General features: G+C 43.4%; 1 protein-coding gene across 1 annotated transcript; it reads right to left on the bottom strand.

The window, feature by feature from the left end:
• Nucleotides 1–62: 62 nt before the first annotated feature.
• LOC136060847 (epoxide hydrolase 1-like) lies at nucleotides 63–9770 on the bottom strand. The gene is made up of 10 exons (XM_065755649.1): nucleotides 9662–9770; nucleotides 8406–8429; nucleotides 7219–7432; nucleotides 6421–6601; nucleotides 5501–5731; nucleotides 5014–5143; nucleotides 4221–4435; nucleotides 1766–1874; nucleotides 1314–1439; nucleotides 63–361 (listed from the first exon to the last, which is right to left on the bottom strand). The coding sequence occupies exons 1-10, from the start codon at nucleotides 9688–9690 to the stop codon at nucleotides 160–162; spliced, it is 1461 nt and encodes a 486-aa protein (XP_065611721.1). The 5' UTR covers nucleotides 9691–9770; the 3' UTR covers nucleotides 63–159.
• Nucleotides 9771–22007: the final 12237 nt, after the last annotated feature.

Here is a 22007-nt window from a genome sequence, read left to right as displayed (position 1 = left end):
AGAGCTTTAGAGTTTCAACAAGTTTAGTAGTTTTTATCAAAATAAAATGCTGGCTTCTGTGCTGTGATCATGTTGAGTTTATTTAATCCCTTAAAGTAAGGCTTCTGGGGCTGGCAGAACAACTTGCTTCTATGCTATGTATGTATCTAAACTGCAGATTCACAGCTGCTCCACCTTTCTCACAAAGTGGATGATGTCTTGTGCCAGCAGCTTTGGTTCTTCAAAGGCAGCAAAATGCCCTCCACGTGGCATGTAAGAGTAACGGACAATGTTCTTGAAGGTCTTCTTTGCCCAGACCTGTGGTGTATGTGCTATCTCCTGGGGAAAAGCTGCAATGCCCGTTGGAACGTATACTCCAACCCTAAAAAGACAGTAGTTAACAGTATTTTCAAGAACTGCAGAAAGACACTTAAAACCTTCTGACTCATAGCTGTCACATCAGTTGAAGAAACTTTACCACAGCAACTCTTTTCATAGATTAAGCTCCTCAGCTGAGTTCAGGCTGTGTTTGGAACTCTTGGACTTCAAAAGTGTTATATCTAAAGAATGCATAAAAGGAAGCCCACTTTGTGCAGAGTTCAGTACTGCAATGTTTCAGGCTTTTTTGCTCTGTGATATGTGATGAAGCCACACCTCCATGAAACTCAGAAGTGAGCTAACTCATGTTTGCTTTAGGATTTCTGGTACCTGTATAATCCCTCTTGAGGGAGAAAGTGAACTGGTTCAGTCAGTCAGCAACAAGATTTATTTATTTTTTTAAGCTCATTCACTTGCTGGGGAGTTCTGCCCACCTGTGCTTTCTGGTCAGCCTCTTTAACAGCTGCTTTCATGACCATGAAAGGTGTTTGGTTTCAAGTACTGCACTCCTAGAGGCTTGTTTCATTAGAAAAATCACTTCCTACAAGTTTTTGCTTAACAGCTGTAGCTCATAGTTGATCCACCTGTGAATCATACCCTTCCTAATTGTTTAAACCTGTTGAAAATGCTTGTGATTTTCCGTTTTGTTTTTAGTGAACAAAACCATGGACTACAGTTGTTTGCCTACCAAGTCTATAGCCACACAGTATTTTGAGTACAAACCTGAATTAGCTTTGCTCAACATTGTGTTGTTTTGGCAACAGACCAACTTGTGTGAAAAGAAAAGAAAACTTGTTTAAAAGAAAAGCGACCCTTACCTACACTGATCAAAGAAGGTAACAGCTTAGCTTTTTTTTCCTAGTAGAAGTTAAATTTGCAAGTGATCTTAATGCTTATACAGGCAAGTCTGATTCAGTCTTGTTTTCAATTCAGTCTTGTACCTGCCACCTCATTACCTGGAACTAGCAGTAAAGCCAGGATCCTTGGAGAAGTTCTCCTTGTAGTACCGCATTGAGGGCACGATAGATGCTGTCACCCAGTAAATCATCACATTGGTCAAAAGGTCATCTAGAGAGTACTTGCTATTGGGAGAAAAAAAAATTCAATGTAACTGTGAGCTGTTTCTCAACATACTATGTTAGGCTTGTGCTCTGATAAGCCATTAGTCCTCCAGTTCTCTACTCATTTTCAAACAGCAAGTCAGTTGACATTCATGTGCCCAAAGCAAAACTTCCTGATACTGAACCAGTAGCTTACAGGTAGTCCACTATAAGTTTAAATGTCTACTTGAAGTCTTTCATCCTTAAAATTCAGGCGAAAGGCTGGTGAGTGGAAGCTATCTCCTCAACAGCTATCATCATGTTTTTTTTAAATGACTTTCCTCACAGAATTACATTTGTTTTCCTACCTTTCCAAGCCTCCATTGTCTTTATTCAGGAATGATTTATCTGTCCACGTAGAGAATTTCTCCAAGATATACGCAGCAAGCCCCACAGGGGAATCAGTCAGTCCACAACCTGATACCAGTGAACAACAACAAAGCTCTTACATTTGCATAGCACCATAATACTTCAGTCTAAATTCATCACCTTTTATATCATTTAAAGAGTGGAGTACTCTGTATGCATTTCCCATTCTCGGAAAGCACTAAAAAAATGTTATAGATGTAGCATGTACACAGCCCATTATCTTTGTGTTCTTGTAAAACAAGGATAGTGATACTAAGGGTTGTGAACTTTTGAGTGTATTTTAGCTTAACTTGTAGAAGATAACATATACCACTGTTTCAGTTTAATTATGGACATAGCTAAGTAAGTTTGTGCATTGGCACAACAGTTTCCCCTATACTGTCAATTCTAGGGTAATTTGCTACAGGTTGAAATCATATAAATGCTTTGACCAGCCAACAGTAATTGAGGCCTAAACTGTACCATCTGGAGATAAACTGGGCTGGAAGCTGCCTCTCATCCACTGTATTCAATGTCTGTGGGTTGCACACTCAAATAGTAGCCCTGTTTGCAGCTTGTTATTGAGCCTGTGCTTATCTTACATACTGCAACTTGCGTGGTGAGAAAATACTGTAACTTTGCTTTAAACCTACCTGATGAGAACAATGCTGACAGTGCAGTTATGTCTTGAAATTGAGTAGGGCATACACTTTTTCCTATTCTTTTTCTACATCTCACACTTCTAATGTGCCACAGAGTCCCTGCTATTTTTTTTTCTTTTTTTTTTACTTCCCCTTCAGGTCAGAGTCCTGGACCATATACAGTGCTTGTATGGAAGCTGCCTGATCATTTCAAAATTCTTTTTTTTTTCCCCTTTCTGCATTCTTCCAGGCCTAAAATGTATTTATGAAACAGGTTCAACAGGGATGCAATGGGTTCCAAATATCTTTTTTTTTTCTTGCGCTCTTTTTGCTTTATTTGAAAGACTGTAAAATGCTCTTGAACTCTGACAGAGCTGGCTACACTTCAAAGAACTAGCCATGACTCATGGTTTTTCCCCCACAGCAGAAGCCAAACTAGAGCTGATTGTGATTTTCTTCCCTTAATTGCTTTGTACTTCGTTGACATCAAATTTTATAGGCCAGTTCAATCAGCAAGTCAATTAAATGTTTTTGCAACTCTGTGCAGTTATCTTTAGATAAAACCAAACCTTGGATAGTGGTCAGTTTTTCACTTAACAATTAACTTTTCTATGTAGAGAAATTAGGATCATGATGAAATGCACCAACACAGATTCTTGTGATAATCTCCCTTCCCCTGGAACTTGCTTGCTTATTCCCATGTTAATCAGTTATTAATCCATGAATTTTATCCCTTTCTTAAGGCAGTTTTATTTTTCTGGGGAACATTAAGGGAGAAACCTCGACAAAACTCTGTTTAGAAACTGAAACACTTTACATTAATGGATTAATGGCTCTTTGCTTCTGCAAAGGCTCTGATTTGTGAAACATAGTTTACATGTGGTAGTATCATGGGGACATATTTTCTTTTCTTTAAAATAGCTCTGCTACCTTACACTGAGCACAAAGGGCTGGACACACTGGTTTGTATTATTTCCTGGGCTGATGTCCCACCCACTTCTCTGTTTGTCTCTTTAAAAAGAACATAAAACAAGTAAACACAAATCCAAACAAATAACCCAGAACTGTATACCCTGCTATCTTGCTTGCCTCTTTTTATTTCTTCAATATTGTGATGAGTTCAACCAAAAGACCTGGTTTGCGTTTCCACTAAATAATACCAAAGTGCTGAATTTTTCAATGAACTGCCAGGCTGAGATGCTATTCATTTTGTAGTCTCTGCTAGCGATATCAGTTTGAAGCAGTTCTACTGCCATTTTGGATGAGGATTTATCTCAATACAGGAATATCTCACAGTATTTACCTAGTGGGAATCAATTAAAAAAAAACAAAAAACCATTTACACTTTTCTGGAGATGGCCATCATTCTTACTTAGTGGCCCCACTGTCTTTGTCAGGCTTCTGCCTTTTAAGTGTTATGGCTGAGTGTTCCTTTCAGCAAGTTTTAGATTGCACTTGTTTATGATCATTTTTCTTGTTTTTACTTGTTTGTATTTCTAGAAGCTTCAGTTTTAAGACTCTATACTTCACTAAAAGTCTTCTGCAAAGGAGTTCTTTTCCCAAGAATAGTGGCATACTACTTTAAACAGTTCGGAAAGTAACATTTGCAGTGTCCATCTTTTATAAGCTGCTCATTCTTTCTTTCAGGTCTTAGACCTATACCTTGTACTGAGTTACCAGAATGTATTGCTTCTGAAACATAGCAAGCCTTTGCTCAACTATGAGTTTTTATTATAGGTATACAATATATAGCAATATACAGAAGGTTCATTACCTGCAGTGTCTGGTTTGGTGGCTTGGATGTGTAAGTATCCAGATTCTCGCAGGATGTCAAATACATTCTTCTGTACGAAGGGGTACATCCGTCGAACATCTTCCCTGGTGAAGCCTACAAGCCATGGCACGTAACCTCCAAGCATCGCTTGGATCACCATCTTCAAGCCTCGTATGCTGATGAAGACGAGATTCAGATGAAGCCCTTTCACAGACCTAAAATCAAATTCATGAATAGAGAGTTGAAATTTCTGACTCCAAATTTTTTAGAGAAAAAGTCTGACTGGATCTGTGATGGAAGCTTTTCAATGAACCAAATGCATAAAACCCTGGAAGAACCTGAAAGGTTCATTGTGGTACAAAAAGGAGAAAAAAAATGAAGTACAGCTGGTTCCATTTCCATTCAACAGTGTCACTTATATGATGCCAGTTTTAGGCACTAGTTACAGATATCCATACTGGTAGCTCTGGCTGTTGGTTCATTATGTGCTGTAGACAGCTGGCTGTGCTGGCTACTTTCTGAAAAGCTTTGTTAAATCACGTGCTGTGAAGCATAACTGCAATCCAGAAGACTGAGCTGAGTAGTGGCCTAACAAGCTTTGAGCTTTCTCCCTTTTTCTGTTCTCTGACATAAGTGCAGCTGTGGTAGCACTCTCGTTAAATGCTCTGCTACGATGCCATCTTCCAAAGAAAGTATGTTTATTTTCTGATCAGTCTCTCTCAACTCTGCATAGGAAACTGCTTACACCGAGCTGCTGAAAGGATGAGCTCCTTCAGCTTCCTTTGCTACTCACTGTGGCAGCATCTGGGACATATTTATGGTAATAGCAGATCCCCAGTCTCCTCCCTGTACATAGTATTCCTTGAAGCCCAATCTCTTCATCAGCTTGTGAAATATCCGAGCAGTTGCACGGGTATCAAAGCCTGCAAGTAAAGAGAAGCACCACTTGTTTGTCCTAGCACATCCTGGTAAATATCATGGCCCAAATCTGCTGTGAAGCCACAGTGTACTGTACTGCTCCTCCTCACTCTGGCAATAGAGAGTATGCTATTCAATGCAAAGTGGAGAAAAAAGAGAGAGTTGACTTCCAGCTACCATCACTTTCCAAATCTCCAAACTAGCCCCAGAGCCTCAGTAACATTGGTGTTGGTGCAGAGCCAAGCTTCCTGAACTTCAGACCCAGAATCTGCCTTCCTGCATTCACAGACTGCAGCACACAAAGGATTGCAGCATGGCTGAATTATTACACCAAAAACCCCATGAGCCTTTTTGTCACTTACCTTGCTGGTGTGGTGCCTCTGAGAAGCCATAGCCTGGGATGGATGGGCAGATGATCTCAAACACCACATCACCACTGTCCAGGCCATACTTGGTTGGATCCGTGAGTAGAGGGATGATCTTGTAGAACTCATAGAAAGAGCCAGGCCAGCCATGGACCATTAGGAGAGGCTGAACAGCTTTTCCATGAGGGATATAGGAGGGCTTCACATGGATAAAATGGATATCAATCCCTGTCAGACATCCAAGACAGAAAAGTTAAGTTCTGGCTCCTTCATTTTTTCTCTGGACTCTGAAGAAAAAGAGGTTAGCAAAATAGTGATTAGCAGAAACTACACAATCATCCCACATCAAGAAGATGCTTACCTGAAAGGGATGTCTGGTATTATTCCTATATAACAACTTTTGCCTATAGGCTGAAGTATTGATTACAGCCCCAGATACGGAGATCACAGCAGTCCGAGCATTCCTCTTCTGAGAAACCATTTTCACAGTAATAGGTAAAGCCACACTCAAATACACAGCATAATGCATGCAAGACAAAGGCAAGACGATGCTCATAGAATGGATAATTTTTGCAGTTTTCAAAGGTGGTTTCAAGGCAATAGTAGGAGAAAACCTCGTTGTTAGTTAGCACAGGTTAGGGGCCAGAGGAAGGCCCTTTTGAAGCAGACCTAAATTTATTGCCAGTTTATGATGTTCTTGATCTGCACAAGGTTATTAATAGTACGGCCTACACAAAAGGTATTTCCCTTACATCACTAAGCTGTTAAATATTCTAACATCTTAAACCAGCCATCAGGGCTAGGCATCCAGCAGCTCCTTTTCTCACATGTGCTACTGGCAAGTGCAAAACAAGGACAAGATAGGCTAATGGGGAAGTGCCCTGTGGTGTAACAGGGAGGCACAGTGACCCACTCACCTTCAATGGTGGTATGGAAATGAGGGTATTTGTTGAGGATTTCCACTTGCTTGCGCCAGTCAAACTTGTTCCTCCAGTAGGCCACCACCTTCTGCAGGTAGTCAGAGTTGAAGCCGTAGTTGAAGGCTGCCCCTTCCAGTGGAGGTGCGTAGCGAGCCCGGTCGAGGCGGTAGTGCAGGTCCTGCAAAAAGTTCATAAGTTCATAAGTTCATAAGGTTGGAAAGGACCTATAAGATCATCTAGTCCAACCATCCTCCTATCACTATCTCTACCCAACTACTAAATTAAGTCCTTAAGCACCTCATCTAAAAAGAGTGAGGATGCCCAGATACCCAAGTTCAGCAGAGCAAGCACATGCAGGATCCAACTCTCCAAGCTCTACCAGCTTTTAGATCTCTACATGGTGCACAACGGTCCTGGTTGAAGCAGTGATCTAAATGAGATTCTCCTCAGTCACAGGGAATATGCTTTTCTGTAGGTTAACAATTCTCCTAATGCACCTAGGATTATCAGGTCTCTTGCCTTGCTGTTAACTTTATAATTTTTGGTACTAGGAGCTTTCAGGCACTGTTGGTCAGAAAAAGAATTAAAAAAAAAGCCAATTAAAGATTGGGCCCAGCTGCCTGTTGCTAATTGGCTGGATCATTAGAGACAGGTGCTGCAATTTATTAGGAAGACTCTCTTCACTCTTCCAGGTGTCCTTCTGTGGGAGCCTCTCAGCCCTGCTCTGCTCTACCAACCAGTCCCTATGCCCTCCCACTCTGCCCCAATGCCTGCAGACTCACTGTCAAACTCTACCTCAATTTCTTCGTCAGATGTTTCAATCTGGAAGGGGCGGATGCTTTCATCTTCCTTCCCTTTTAGGTGTTTTTCACCAGAGCCCCACCATCCATCACCCATTTCAATGGTTGTGATCTTGCGTCTAGACATCAGCCAGCAAACCAGCATCCCTCCAACACCCACAGCAGCCACAGGGAGCAGGACTGCATTCTTCTGAGAATTTTGAAATGACCTAGGGATGGATAAGGTTTGCATTCAGTGCAAGGGTAGCAGGACATTGCTGAGGCTTGTTTCCACATTGACTGGGTCCAACAAATGTCTAAAAGCCCCATGGAGTTAGCAGGGGCTGAGTACTTCTGTTATTTTTGAAGACCACAGGCAAGATGTGGAACAGCATCTTAAAAAGCAATGAATTCCACAAATACTGGCTCAGTAATCTAGAACCAATGGAGAGACATTAAATTCTAGCAACAGCGTGATGACAAGAAGCCTCAAAGTTACATCTACTAGTGCTCAACAGGGATCCCATGCTCTTGCTGGTCATGACTTGCTGATCACAAGGCCTCCTTGGCCCTCTCCTCATGAAGCAGGATACCCTGGGGGAATAGGGTAAATAGGATATGGGCAAGTCTATTTTAAGGAAGGTACTCAAGTGAACAGGATAACAGTAGCTAGACTTCTCCAGAAATTAAAACTGCATAGGCTGAGGGGTGAGAGCATAGATAAGGGTCTTCAGCTGATACCAGGAACTTGATGTGTCCCTCTTGGCAGTGCTTTATATGTAGCATCCCAACAGATTCAAGCATCTTTTAGGGCAATGCTGGCCCTCTAATGTAGCCTTCCAAAGGTAAAGATCTCAGACTGCCTTTTTGGCACCCCTATTTCTGTTCCAGTTATGAAATATCTGAAAGATGAGTCACTACTGATGGCTTTAACAGTCATGTAGTGTTTCAGAGATGTTCAAATGTGACAGCAATCATTTCAAAATGTCAGGTACCTTCCTGTCCCTTGAACCTGTAGGTCAAGATCTCCAGCTTCTCCTGGGGATTTGGAGAAGTACCTTTTTAGGGAGCTGCAAGAAGTCTTTGGACAGTGAAGATTTTGATGTTGTAGTCAAATAGGGTAGGGAAAAGACTATGCTGTGTCTCAGCCAGGGTGTTGATGAAAAGTAAAGATTGTCAGCACAGAACAGCTATTTCACTCACCTGATGCGGAATAAGATGTTCTCCCTGCAGAAGAGAAGGAAAGAGAAAAAAGATCCTTATAGTCTGACAGTGTCTGAATGGTACCAATCCTTAAGGACAGTGCAAAGGACTGCCAGCACCGCTTACAACCTAGCCATGCTGTCACAAGCCGTTCACCCACATGAACAGCACATCCACAATTTTTCTAATACTTCTGGATGAGATAGAGAGGACCACAGATAATTGCCTCTACACAGTGAGACTGTTTCTTGGATGTTTTAGCTAGATAGCTTGTCTCCATAACATTAACTCCTTTTGCATAATTTAGATAAAAGGCCATAAATAAAGGGATAGGTGTCCTTGCAGCCTTTCATCCTATGAGTGGCTGTGATACTCCAGCCAAGAAAATAAGTTATTTTGACCACTGAAGAGAGATAGGAGCGCAGCCCTGCAGTGAACTGTCAAGATCAAGGGTCATTCTGCTGCTAGACACACTGTGTTAATTGTGCCAAAGGACTGGAACGAGGAGAAGCTTGTGGGACCTTTATCTGCTCAGATTTCGGTGAATTGCTATACCTTTGCTACTTCTAACTAGTCTGGGCTGGACAGTGAGCTTTTAGGTCTAACCTGCCGGCAAGAAAAAATGAAACATCTCCCTCTGTTCTTTAGCCTGATAGATTGCCCTGCAAGAAGAGCACAGTCAGAACCAGAAAAACCAGAAGGTCTTGTTACTCTCTCTGCCTTAAGGTAGGAAGCTGAAGAAGGGAGCTATTTTGTATCGTAATTAAGATATCCTGAAATAAAAATTCCTGAAATGAAAACATGTATCCGCAGGCTGTTTCTTTTTTTTACCTTGGCTCCAAGCCAAGGGAAAACAAGACTGCTGTTAGCAGCGTCACCCTCCCACTGTAAGAGGCTAAACAGCTTATGAAACAGGTAATAATATCCCCCACATGCTTATATCCCAGACCTTAGTGAATGAGAGGCATGAAACAAGATATCATAGCAACAGCACCAGCTCTGCTCTGATAAAAAATATGCACGCAGCTCTCCAAGCAACAGAAAACAAGGCTTGGTCTAGTAAAATCTCCTCCCCAGTCACATCACAGAGAAGTCAGCTGCGTGCTCCCAACGCCCTCCAATAGTACAATAGCCCACCTCAGTCTGGGTTAGCCCATGGTGGTTTCTCGCACCCAGCAGAGCCCCGTTTACCCAGCCCCTGCTACCCAGCAGAGCCCCGTTTAGGTCCCTCCTCCCCACGCTAAAAGGCATCTCACCAGGCATTGGGAAGGACCTCCTGCCACATGTCTGCTCCTCCTCGCCTTGCTGCAGCTCTCAGTGGAGTAACACGGGTGTCTCCTCTGCTGACTTCCTCTTTGGCACGGAGGCTCTCTCATACATTGGTGCCACCTATTGCCTAAATATGCACATGCAAATTGAGTTCAACGAAGTTCAAAAGAGGCCAATACAAAGTCCTGTGTAGGGAGGGAATAGCCCTGTGCACTAGCATGGAGTGCTCTTTAGAGCCTGGTTTGAGGTCCTCAGTTGAATCAGAGTCAACAAGGGGACCTCATGGCAAAGGTCAGCTGTGTATAGGGCTATACAGCAAGCTCGCTAGCCAGCATGCTGGGTTAAGGGATGCTTCACTCTCTTTGGCACTTCTGAGATAATCCCTGGAAGTGCCATGCTGAGTTCTGGTCTTGCTGTTAAAGGAAAACAATCAGTAAAGGAAAGATCAGAGTGAGTCCCCTATAGGGGCACGAGGCTGGCCAGGGGCTGGAGCGCATGCTGCATGAGGAGAAACAGACCTGTTTGTTCAGCATGAAAAAGAGAAGGACAAAGAAAGACAAAACAAAATAAAACTATGAAAAAGGGAAAGGTAAATTTTCTCATGTGCCATAGAAATCAGTGCTTTGTTTTAGCTCAAGGAACTAGATTTTATTTCCCTAGTAGTCAGTTAAATCCTGCTGGATGAAGGCTTCTGCTTCCTAAATTGCTGCACACTGCTCTTGCTATATTTCAGTCTAGGAACTGCTATATTGTCAGAGGGAATCATTCTTCTCTCCATGCAGTGCTCAAAGTAAAGTCCCATCACCAGTGAGATCTGTGAGATCAGATCTCATGTTACTGGGGTGTATATGCAGTCCCTGTGCTGCCAAAAGTGTGGAAAATAGGAGGAAAACTGTAAACTCTTCATTTGGTCAAAGTTCAATTCATTGCTACACCAGAGCTATTTCCAGTTATGCCTTTCTGGGATCACTTAGCTTTAAGGTCTGATTTCCAAAACAGAAGGTCAAGAGCCCGACTAAAATGCAGGGTATACGTGCAGGGATTTTGTGAGTGCTTGGATCAGGGACCCAGGGGGTCCAGGGGAAATCCACCGCTTTGGAGTGCTGTAGCAGCCAGACCGCTTTAAAACAAGGTTTTTCTCCTTCTCTCTTACAACCTCTAGTGGCGAAAATACGCAACTTCAGGCAGAAACTGCTTGCTGGCGCGAAGGCAGAGTCCCTGGAGCCGGTGATGTGTGTCCCAAAGACGCGTCTGTCAGAGGAAAGGACCTAGAAGAGTGTGTCAGAGCATCTTCCTGCACTGGGGCAGGATCCTCAGTGACATTTTATCACCACCAATCAGCAGTACGCCTGCAGCAACGGTAGAAAATACACAGAAATGCAACTGTCATGTATTCTTTTTCCCACTTGTTTTAGGAGCTGGATATAAGCAGAAACCAAACACATGATAAGCTGCCACCTCTTCTTTTGGGTTTCAAAAAGCCAAAGTAGCGCGGAGGCGCTCACAGCACTTCTGCAAATACTGGGTGCCCTCTGGTGGGAAGAGGAATTCACAGTACTCAGAATAATAACAATTTTTTTCTTTTTTTTTCCCTTTCTTTTTTTTCCTATTTGAGCTTTTTTTTTTTTTCCCTCATTATCCTTTGCACATTTTCAGAATGTAAGCCTTATAAATATCATTAATAACAAAACTGAGACACAAGAAGGAAAGCTGTTGAATTCTGGTTATGAAATAAGATTGGGAACAGAGTTAAGACTGGAGCACAAAAGCTTTGACAAGTAGCTCTGTACAGATGATTATTCTGACCCTTAGGTCCACTGCAGTCCCCTCCCTTGGATTTATGCTCCTGGATATAATGCTCTGCCCTACATCTTTCAGCATGAAGACTTCACTCCATAATTCTTCTGCATGTGGAAAATCAGGTTCACTATCTATTAGTAGAGAGCAAATGGTGTGTGGTAATGGGATGCTTATGAACGGTCTCCCATCCTATGCCAGGGATTGGCTCTGGTCTTTTTACTTGTCAAACTGCTGGCTGGTGATGCTTGTTTAGGGCAGGGCAATGCCTGGGAGCCTTGAATCTGCCTTGTGCCAGTCCAGGCTTTCATGGACCCTGCCCTGCCCATGGCATCACTTGGTGTTACCCACCTTCTCTGTGACACTCCAACTTCTTTAAGGTTCCTTCTAACCTAAGCCTGTCTTCTTTTTTTTCTATTAAGAAGGCACCTGAAGACTAACGAGGCCTTCCTCAGCTTGACTGCATGTTTGTTCCCTCAGACCAAAGACAGCACAAGATATGAAATGTGGCATTTCCCCACATGAATTCTGACAGGGAATGGTTTGAGCAATCCAACAAATCCAAGCTGGGACTGCTCATGAGCATGTATCTCTTTTCTGACATGCAGCATGAACCACACTGCCCAGCAACAGGATTGCACAGGAAGCACTGGAGAGCTTAACACATGTGGCTGTGTCCTGGGAACCAACAAAGAGCCCAAGTGTAACACAATGGACCAGCAAGATTTTCACCTTCCTGGTGAGGCCCTGGGAGATTCAGCTGGTCAGTGAGAGATTTACTCCAGCCGTGAATGGCTGCCTCTGTGTTTGGCCTCAGTGATTATTACATCCAGTGAAGAAGCACTGGGCTCCTAAGTATTTCCAAGCTGTTAATTCCTGAGTCTTATTAACAAGAGCCAGAAAAAACAACCCAGAGCTGATTGCAGCTCTTCACTCCTGCCTCCACCAGCAGCCAGCCCATGGGGCTGCTCCATGGTATTTTATGTAAAGCTCAGATTGTCAAAATGATGAACAACTTGGGAGGGACATGAAAAAACTCATCTACTTCCTCTTCTCCCTTCACAAATTCTTTTTTGCCTTGCAAGCCCATCACCATTTTTTCTGCAAGTACCGTGACACCCCCACCCCCATCTTTTTAGTCCTGTGCCCTGCACGGTATACTGAATAAAAGTTAGTGTTTTCCCAGCTGGAAATAGCCCCTTCTCTGCCTCCCTTAGGAGATCTCACAAATGTTTCACTGCTACCTCCAGCAAGGACTGGCCCCTTCTGTTGCTAATTAGGGAGCTAAGAGGTTCCCCCAGGCACTTCCCAGTGAAACTGAGTCCATTAAATGAATGGCAGGCAACATCTCGGGGTGGGGAGCAAAGTTACACAACAGCTGTTTGGAAACAGGCAGTTGGTTACGTGAGCTGGTTTTAGACTCAGCAGCATTTAAAACAAAAGCAACTTTCAAGTCCAAAACAGTGTACTGAGGTCAGTGATACCCTGGGGATAATCCTGGGGATATCGGTGATTGGAAGCAGGCAGCAGGCAGTGGGAGCTGGTGCTCAGCCCAGACACACAAAACGTGATGGTCCCCATGTGCGCACCCTGCCACGCAGTGGGAGCTGAGTGCACGGGTTTCTTCTGAGCTCTGAGTCATGGGCCCTGCTATGCTGTGGAGCAGGACTCTTAACCCGGAGTGTAACTGTCAGGCAGGGCCCCATTGATTTTGGACACATTGATGGCATGATGGTTAAGCGTGTCTGAGGTTTGCAGCCTCGGCCAAACCAGACACTGATGTGCTGAGTGTGATGTTCTCAAGCCTTGTCTCCCTAGAGGCTGGATTTCAAAGGCTAAGTTAAGTAACAAAGACAGAGGAATTTCTTATACAGAATGGAACTCCATACAGACTCGATCTGTTAGGCTGTTTTTGTTGTCTTACAATCTTAGAAGAGCACTGTGTACCTCCTGCAACAGTCGCCATAAGTGACCTACAATTATCTTCTCACAAAGTACACAAGAATAATTAAAGAAAAAAGGATGCAACTACAAAAGGCCACTTAGAACCAGGCTCAAGAGCTGTAAGGCAATAAAGATATAAATATCTTATGGAAAATAATACTCTGGGTGATTTTTCATTAGTATTGTGATGGAAGTATTGGAGGCAGAAACAAAGGCCTTACCTTCAACAAAGGGTGAAGATAATTCAGTATGTGTAGGTGGTCTATTCTCTTTATCTAGTTTAACAAAAAAGTCTAATAAAGCAATACTTGTGTTCAGATGGAGCAAAAAGAAATGGCAGAGAATGACCTTCATCCTTCTCAATAACAATGAGCACTGCTGGGGACTCTGCAATGCCTATGGTGATCACAGGCAGATTTCACGTTCCTTTTCTCATCCCTTATTCTGGCAAACTTCTAGACTTGCTTTTAGTGAGCATCAGTGCTCAATGGCTACAAGGGGTAGGTGCGCTGTAGGAGAGGGGTAGGCATTCTCTGTCACCCTGTTCTATTACAGCACTGCATAGCCAGTGGTCTGGAGCTAGGCAAAACCTCCTCCAAAGAAAGGCTTCTGGAACATGTGAACACACCCTTTGCAGATTTGAAAAAATGTGCAAGCCAAGTGTGTGTTTTTTGGGAAGTCAGTCTCATGGTGTGTTCAGATCACTGGAAATTTCAGAATTTTTCTGCTATGATCCTATGCATTATTTCCTCCCTCTTAGGGAACTGTACAAGCTACTTGGAAATATATCTGAGGCCTCCTTTCTCAATAGTCATTTATTCTCTTGGTTTTTCCTGCTGTACATTATTAGACGTTATGCCTAGATTATATAACAACAGCAGTGACATGAAGAAACTCCTCAGGTCCAGAGACATTAAGGAAATCAAGACTGAATCAGCTGAATTTCTAACATATGGATATGATTTTTATTTTTCATTAAAAACAGATAGTCTGGGAAACCATGACAGTTTGAGTATAATGCAACGACACTGTAGAAATCTTTTCTAGAGAAAACAGTACTGTGGACTTCAAGCCTTATAGGAGGACCTACAAATAAAGCTGGGAAAATAATGAGGTATTGTATTTTAAGATACCAGGCTGAATATGGTAAACAAGACTCAGCAAGTCTGTAAAGGATTATTTTTTTCCCTCCCTTCAGCTTTACAGAGTTCTTGGAAAGACCTAAGCACAATCCCAGTGTATGTAGCTGATTGGCCCTTCCCAAAGACACAAGGATAAAACCCTTTGCAAATGGCTATTAAGAAAACTTGGCAACAACAGCTTGCAGGATGAATAATTGCCAAGGATTAATAAGCAGTTGCACAAGCAGTGGAACTAATGAAGCCTCATTTCCTACATGTATTTGCAAATTACAGCTACTACTTGCAAGTACAAATACTTTTAAACTGAATGATTGTAATATTTTTTTTCTATGTACATATATAAAATTCCCTCTACACTTCCCAAAACAAACATTTTTCATGAAATGTGTAGAAACACATTTCATAATTACTTTCAAGTTTCTGCTTGTGGAAATTGACTGAAATCATCAGAGATCAAAAATCTACAGGAGTGCGTATCAAGTGTTTGAGATATATAAGCATTTGTTCTGCAGAAAGCAAGGAAATAAAAATGGTGAAAGAAAACATAGGAGAAAACATCAATTTCTCAGCAGTGTTGAATGCAAAGGGGTTGCAGGGCCTTTCCCATGATCACTACTTTGATGTAAAGCAGCCAAAAGTGATCCACTTTTGGCTCCTTTTATTGCACTGGCAAAATCTTCAACATTGCTAGTGTGACCACAGCTTTCTTTTGCACCACGTCCAGGGGATGAAGTGTTCAGTGAGGTGGCCAAGTCTGTATAAGAATATACAGAATGATTGGGAAAAAAATTCACAAGGTCCAACTAAAAGCTGCTCTTTCTAAAATCAGTGCGTGATTTCGGATTTGCATTCAATGGGAGCAAGAATGAAGCAAAATTTAGGTAAGTGAGATAAAGTGCTGGTGCATGGAACTGTGTATGCCAGTGAAAAGTCATGGAAAGCTGAGAAAACTGCACTCTGAAAGGTTCTGCAATAGAGCTGATCTCAGGGAAAGGATCTGAGCACTTCTATGGACAGTGCAGTATTGAGAGAGGAAGCTCAGTGCAGAGCAAAATGTGTATTAAATAGGAATTTATACATTTCCATAATAATTCCTAAATAAGTCATCCGTGTATCATCCCATGGAATCAGGGTTTAGTACAACCACGTTCTTAATAGAAGGGCAAAGAAGAATAGAAAAATCAGAAAATAAAATGGCCTGACAGACATGGGTCAGTGAAGGCTGCGATGGGAGAAGGAAATAAGTGAGCAGCAAGGCTTAGCTTTGTGAAGATCTGAGTTAGTCGAGAGACAAACACTCCTTCCACAGCTCCCATGCAGTCACAGACCTCTGTTCTGTAGCTAACAGGGCTTTTTTTAGGGCTGCATCTTTTCTCTGGACTTACCTGAGGGCAACATCACACAACCACCCATGCAGAGCCGTTGTGCCTGCAGTGTTGCTTAGTTCCAGGAACCACATTACCAGAAAAACCATGACAAACTAGAACCAACTCGAAGAGCAGCAACAGATCTACTCTCCAGAAGAAAAACATTGCAAAAGCAAAATCGAGTTTGCCTAAGGAGCAGCATACTGACCTCCAAATATTTGAAGAACGAAGAGAAATCAGGAAGAGAGAAGTAATTGGTGGAAATGAGGCAAGGAAAATGCGCTTGGTCTTCCTGTTGTATTTCTCCTACCTATGAGATACTTTTCTGGTTCTTTAATGAAAGATCAAAGCTCTCTCAAAGTGAGCGTAGTGCAGGCCAGGAATAGAGATCCTTTGACAAGAAGAATAGCTCAAATTCACGTGACAGCCAGGATATGTCTAACAGGTAAAGCACATTACTGTTGGGGTAGGCATGCACCTCAAAATAGCAGTTATTTGAGAAAGACACATCATTTCTCCAAGAAAAATGCCTGAAATCCTGTGAAGACCAAGCTGTTCTCCCCCATCTGCAACTTCTAAAATACATGTGGTCCCAGGAAGGCTCTTCTTTATTTGTTGGACTCTAACACATTTTTGGAGTGCTATAAAACTTTCTCACCCTTTTCCCAGGAATAAAGTGAGTCTTGGTCAGGCACAAGTATAGCTGAAGGCTACCCATGGAACAAACCATTTACTATGATTCTGGACAAATATTTTTTTCTATACAAATGCTGAATTGCAGCCTAGAACATGACATAGAAGAACACTGAATTTATGGTATTCATATGAAGTGCCACCAATGTGTGCAGACAGGTGTGGGGAGGAGACATAGGAGTGCCTACCCTGCAGTTCAGGTTCAGCTTCCTCACTACATGAATTTATCTACCAAAGCACAACTTCAGCAGGGCCTGATGACAGTAAGTGATGGTATTCACTAATACTGAGCTGTGGACGTGGAAGGTCATGCTGGAAGATTCCAGGGAGAGCAAGAACTGAGTCCTGGGCAGATTGGACAACTGAGAGCCTCTATAAAGGCCCCTAGGATGACCATAAAGAAAGCATCCAGCCTGGTCCCTTACTCAGTGAGGCTAGCAGCCCTCCCAAGCTGCCTTACAAGGCAAGAGAGAGGTGCAGGATGTCTCCCAAAAAGGGTGTGAGGCTCAGAGAGAGTAAGCTGGATGTGTTAAGCAAGCTAGCAGAACTGCTTCTCCGTGAGCTCAGTGTCTGCCCCAGACTCTTCAGGACAAAGAGCAGATTTAGCAACATGGGAACACCCATAGTTGGCAGGATCACACTCTGCCAGTCCTGAAGGCAGAGCTAAACTTCAGGGCTGTAGTGCTGTGGCATTGGATACTTGCAAGCTTCTCCCTTCCTCTGCTTGGGAAGGGAAGTAGTAGTTTAGTGGGTAGGGATGGTGATAGGAGGATGGTTGGACTAGATGATCTTGTAGGTCCTTTCCAACCTAATGTATCTATGAATCTATGGAAAAGCTTACAAGTGCTCCCTGGGGGCCTTTGAACACCTCTGGCAACACAACACATTAAAAGTGATTTTTACGCAGGGTCTGGAGTTGCTAATCAGCACCTTTTACCACCCCTCAGCTCTCTTGACCCCTCTCAGCATGCCTTGATGGTGAGGTTTGAGTGACATTGGTCTAGCTTAGAGCTAACTCTTTTCCCACTTCTCCCTCAGCCAGCCACCTGGCACACAAAATCCAATCTCCCCCTATCAGGCTTTGCCTTTCTTCCCTGTCTGTCCCTCCATCCTCCTCCTACCAACTACCAAGTTGACCTAACACCAGCTCTTGCAATATGCCAGCATGAAAATGAGCTCCCAGCACAGAGTTCCTTGTGACCATGGAAAGCTACCCAGCATTTTAATATGTGCCAGGCCCCAAGGAGGAAGTGGAGCAGGCTCAGCTAATCCCAAAGGGAAATGATTAGCAGCTGTAGACTCGCATCTCAGTGGCATAGGATTTGGGATTCGTTTTCTTAAAAAGTGCAGAGCTGAAAGCTCCAGGGTGATCTGGGGCCATCAGAAAGCACTGGAAAAGAAGCAATTTCAGGCCTGCACAGTGTTCAGAAACCGCTTTGTACCAGAATTTTGCAAAAGGAGCTGCAGGATGTTCTTTATTTAAAATGCAGTTGAGGAAGGGAATGCTGCTTAGGCAGACTTATCTAGACCTAAGTAGCTGGGACATCAGCTGCGGTGAAGCCACAGCAGCATGGTCAAGCAAGCTTGCTCAAGCCCTGACTTGACTTGTCTGGCCTTCCTGGAAGTCTGTCCCGCTGTTATTTCATCACTGCTAGAGTTTACTTAGTTGCTATGCTGCAATTAAACATTCTGATTCTGTGGTAAGCATGCCCTAAGTGTGATGGAGCCTGAAAATTTGGGAAGAACATGGAGCTCATGTAACTGAACTGACTCCAAACAGAAAGGAAGTGAAAACAGCAACCCTTCCTTCCCTTTCCAAATCCCTCAGTTAGGAAAGAAAACCCTTCTAACAGCCTAGTTATAGATCTGAATTGTACAAATGATGACAGATCTTTAAAAAAAAGGGGGGCGGGGCAAATCTACTGTCTCCTCTCAGAAAGCTTTTTGCAAATATGGCTAGCTAGATCCCTTTCCTCCAATCTGCAGCGATATATATTTTTTCTGAGATTAAGGGGTCAGCACTCAGCCACATAAGTCTACCTTAGACCCTAGAGACAGTCTAATGCATCATATCCTCTGAAGTATTATCCCTAAAGCCTGCTGTTTTCAGGTTCCTGTTAAAGATTAATAATCAAAGAACAGACAGCTTTTGTTTTCACTCTAATACTGAATATAGCCTGAATCTCTGTTTGAGCAAGAGCAAACCAAGTGAGTATTTGGAGAACCAATGGCTCTCAGGAAAGAGGACAATTTCCTTTCTCCATCTTCTGGACAGTTTGTGTTGGTAGCTCTGTGCCTCAGAGACCTTTGTGCCTCTGTGGCACAATGGCTAGAACCCAGAGCACATAAGCTTGTAAGAGAGGCCACATAATTCACATACAATAATTACTTAAAAAAAAAGGCGGAGAGATTTTCCATCAGAGGGTACCAACTCATGGATCTTCTGGCATTCTAAAACCTTATCTGTTCTTTACCACCATGATCTGTAGGTTCTCATATCGAGTAACTTAAAGTTGAACATGAGAAGGGGAAAGGATACCAGCACTGAAGCGCTCATTGCTCTGTGTTGGTTTCTAGTATCTCCAGCTCTCACATTCCACTGTTGAAAAGCAATACACAAAGGGTATCTGGCAACACATTCAATTACCTGACCTGTGCAGTGACATGAAGATACAAACTGTTCTGTTATCAGAATAAATGGCAGAAGTCTCCTTAGCTGGAGGGGAAGTCATCATGAGAAGGTAGTTTTATTTTTCCTGGCTGTTCCCTCTTGGCTTTGTAGGGTCCTTGCCCATAGGCTTTTTTCCTGAGAGAAGTAGTCAGTGACATTTATTTGATGTCATTATATCCTGTTTTTACTGGCTTCTGGAAAATACAGCCCTTGTATGTATGAAAGAAAAAAAGATCATCCTCAGTGATCTGTGAAGAAGCAACAGCAGCCACAGCTATCTGTGCTCCCCAGCCATGACAGAACCCTCCCTGCTGCACAGACCCTCTTAGTCTACTATCTTACCCCTTACACTGAGACAAGGACAGAAAAAGGTGACCAAATATCTCCTAGTGCTTCATCACCTGCTCCTAGCTAGTGCTGGCAATGGAAATTCTGTCTTCATGCTGGGTCCTCTAGGATTTGTCAGTAGCACATCAGTTCAGCTTTCCAGGTACTCTCCTGCTCTCCTACTTTTCTTCAGGGTGCTGTTATCACATCCTTTCCCCTTCTGAATACAAAGAGGAGGAGAACATGTCCACCAAAGCAGAGGCAAACTGGCCAGCCTGCAGTGATGTTGGTCTGCAAACTCTGGAAGCCAGCAGCCTGCTTTGCTTCAGGCCTCAAGCTTTATTCCTTCTCCTTTGCTCTGAGTTTTGGGACTACAGATTCAGCCAGCTTTGTCTTACAGCTGGACATGGAAAAGGGTCATTTCACAATCCTTTGGAGCTGCTCCATGTTTGCTGGCCTCCGGTACATGTCCCAGTGTGCATTTCTGACATCTCCTTTCCATCTGAACTGTTCTCCCATGTGTGATATTACCAGAATTACTGCTCCAGACTGCAGCATGCTATCATGCAGAAGCTGTTGCTTCAGCTGAATTCAGTGTACACTCTTCTTGCTGGTGATTTTCTGGATGACAAGCATTTACATGAATCTCAGCCTTTGTATTTCAAAAGGCCTAGGGAAGGCAATTATTATCATCATCTTGTGCTTCCTGAACAGAAGGATTGCAGGGACACCATCATCCATCAAGGTAGAAGGAAGTTAGTATCCAGAATTTCACATACTGTTTGGAGAGAAAAGCACCCTCCTTACTAACGTCTAGATAGAAAGTTTTTTCTATCACAAGAAAGCTTTCATGTTTCAGACTGCTGCTTCATGAATTCCTTCAGAAGAGGATTAAATGAGGCAAGATGCCACATATGGCTTTTCTCTACAGGAGACCATCTTTGGCTCCCTTCCCAGGGTCTCAGTGAACTTCTGGAAGCAGCAGTGGAAGCTGAGAAAGCACGTGGCCTTTGTGGAAGACACTGTGACACAAATGGGAAGACATTAGAACAGTTCAGCCTCTTCCCATAAAGGTCTGGTGGGTCCTGTGAATCCTGCAGTCTGGCAAGACAGGAGGAACTGTACTATTAAGACATGAGTCGCATCTGTTGCATGGTTTCTTAAAACATCTCATCTGTGAACAGCTCTTCTGTCCAGCTCTGCCTGTCCGGGGGAGCCACACTTTGGGACAGTGGCTGAGGATGTGCCAGAGCACGCAAGTCACTATGTACAAAAGCACTACACACTAAAACATAAATGAACAAGAGATTAAAGGGGAACAGATGTTGGCTGATCTTGTCCACTGTGCTTCTGGGAGACAGCCCAGTGCAGCTGCTGTCTGCCTGAGGCTCTGCTAGCTCAGGGCAGAAGGGTTGGGATTCTTACAGCCCTGCATATGCTTCAGGTGATATCAGGTGATATGCTGAAGATGGGATCACCTTTGCTGGTGCACACCTGGGCTGTCTTTCTTCCCTTCTTGCTGCATGCTCAGGCTGCTGCACTCACAGGGCTCTGCAGAAAGCCAAGCTATAGGGCCGTGGCTCCCCTGCAGAGCCACCTTAACAATTTTCCATTCTCCCCTGCTTGTAGGTCTTCCCCAGCACCCAGTGCCATAGATAGCACTTTTTATGAGTCTCCCCTAATACAGCATCATAGGCTACCAGATACTTGCAAAAAAAGAACATTTTTCTCAGCAGGTGTCCTGAGCCCCCCAGGAAGTGTTTGCTGTTCTCTGTTTGCAGATCTCCTCTCATTTATCAGGCCATCCAGGTCACTCATCACTTCCTGATGTTAATGCTGGAAGATAGGGCTACTGAGTGCAAGAGTGGCAAAGCTGTCACGCTCCAGCTGGGCAAAAGTGGAGCCTCACTCAGTAAATATTGACACGTCTGCAAGCAAACAGAAGGCAGCTTTCAGCAAGCAGCTCTCTGGCTCCCTGAGCAGAGGCTGGACCAGAGATGCTTGGTGCTTTGTGGTTACAAGCTGATGTTTACTGAGTATAGGATGCAGGCATGGATCTCCAGTATCTGTGATGACAGTTGCAAATTCATGTGCTCACAGGAGTCACCAGCAGCGTGCCTACTGCCCACCTGCACTACAAGTGGCTGCAACCACTTCAGCCTCTGGAAAACCAAGCTGTCTCTGCCACTCCTCAGCAACTTCCAGTCAAGATTTCTTCAAGAAAATAGTCAAGCCACTCTCTATTAAAAATGGTTAGCACAAAACAGAGTTTTGTTCCAAGTCTTGAGGTCCCCTGACTTCCAGTTCTAAAAAACTGCCTTTGATATTTAGGTGGTTATCGTCCCTCCTGAGGGTTGTTAGATGTAGGGAACTCAAAAGTGTGGGTGGATAT

The sequence above is a fragment of the Cyrtonyx montezumae genome, unplaced genomic scaffold, assembly GCF_038088225.1.
Source record: "Cyrtonyx montezumae isolate F1298 unplaced genomic scaffold, pur_monq_1.0 scaffold_0, whole genome shotgun sequence".
In the NCBI taxonomy this organism is placed as follows: Eukaryota; Metazoa; Chordata; class Aves; order Galliformes; family Odontophoridae; genus Cyrtonyx; species Cyrtonyx montezumae.
This window is presented reverse-complemented; position numbering and strand designations above follow the sequence as displayed.

What these genes read in the sequence shown, in the direction of transcription:
- LOC136060847 (XM_065755649.1), bottom strand. Translation starts at nt 9,690, where the DNA reads ATGTGGCAGGAGGTCCTTCCCAATGCCTG. An exon ending in GAGGTCCTTCCCAATGCCTG is followed by an intron (nt 8,430 to 9,661) that starts GTGAGATGCCTT and finishes TCTCTTCTGCAG; the next exon opens with GGAGAACATCTTATTCCGCA. An exon ending in CACCAAACCAGACACTGCAG is followed by an intron (nt 1,875 to 4,220) that starts GTAATGAACCTT and finishes CACTGGTATCAG; the next exon opens with GTTGTGGACTGACTGATTCC.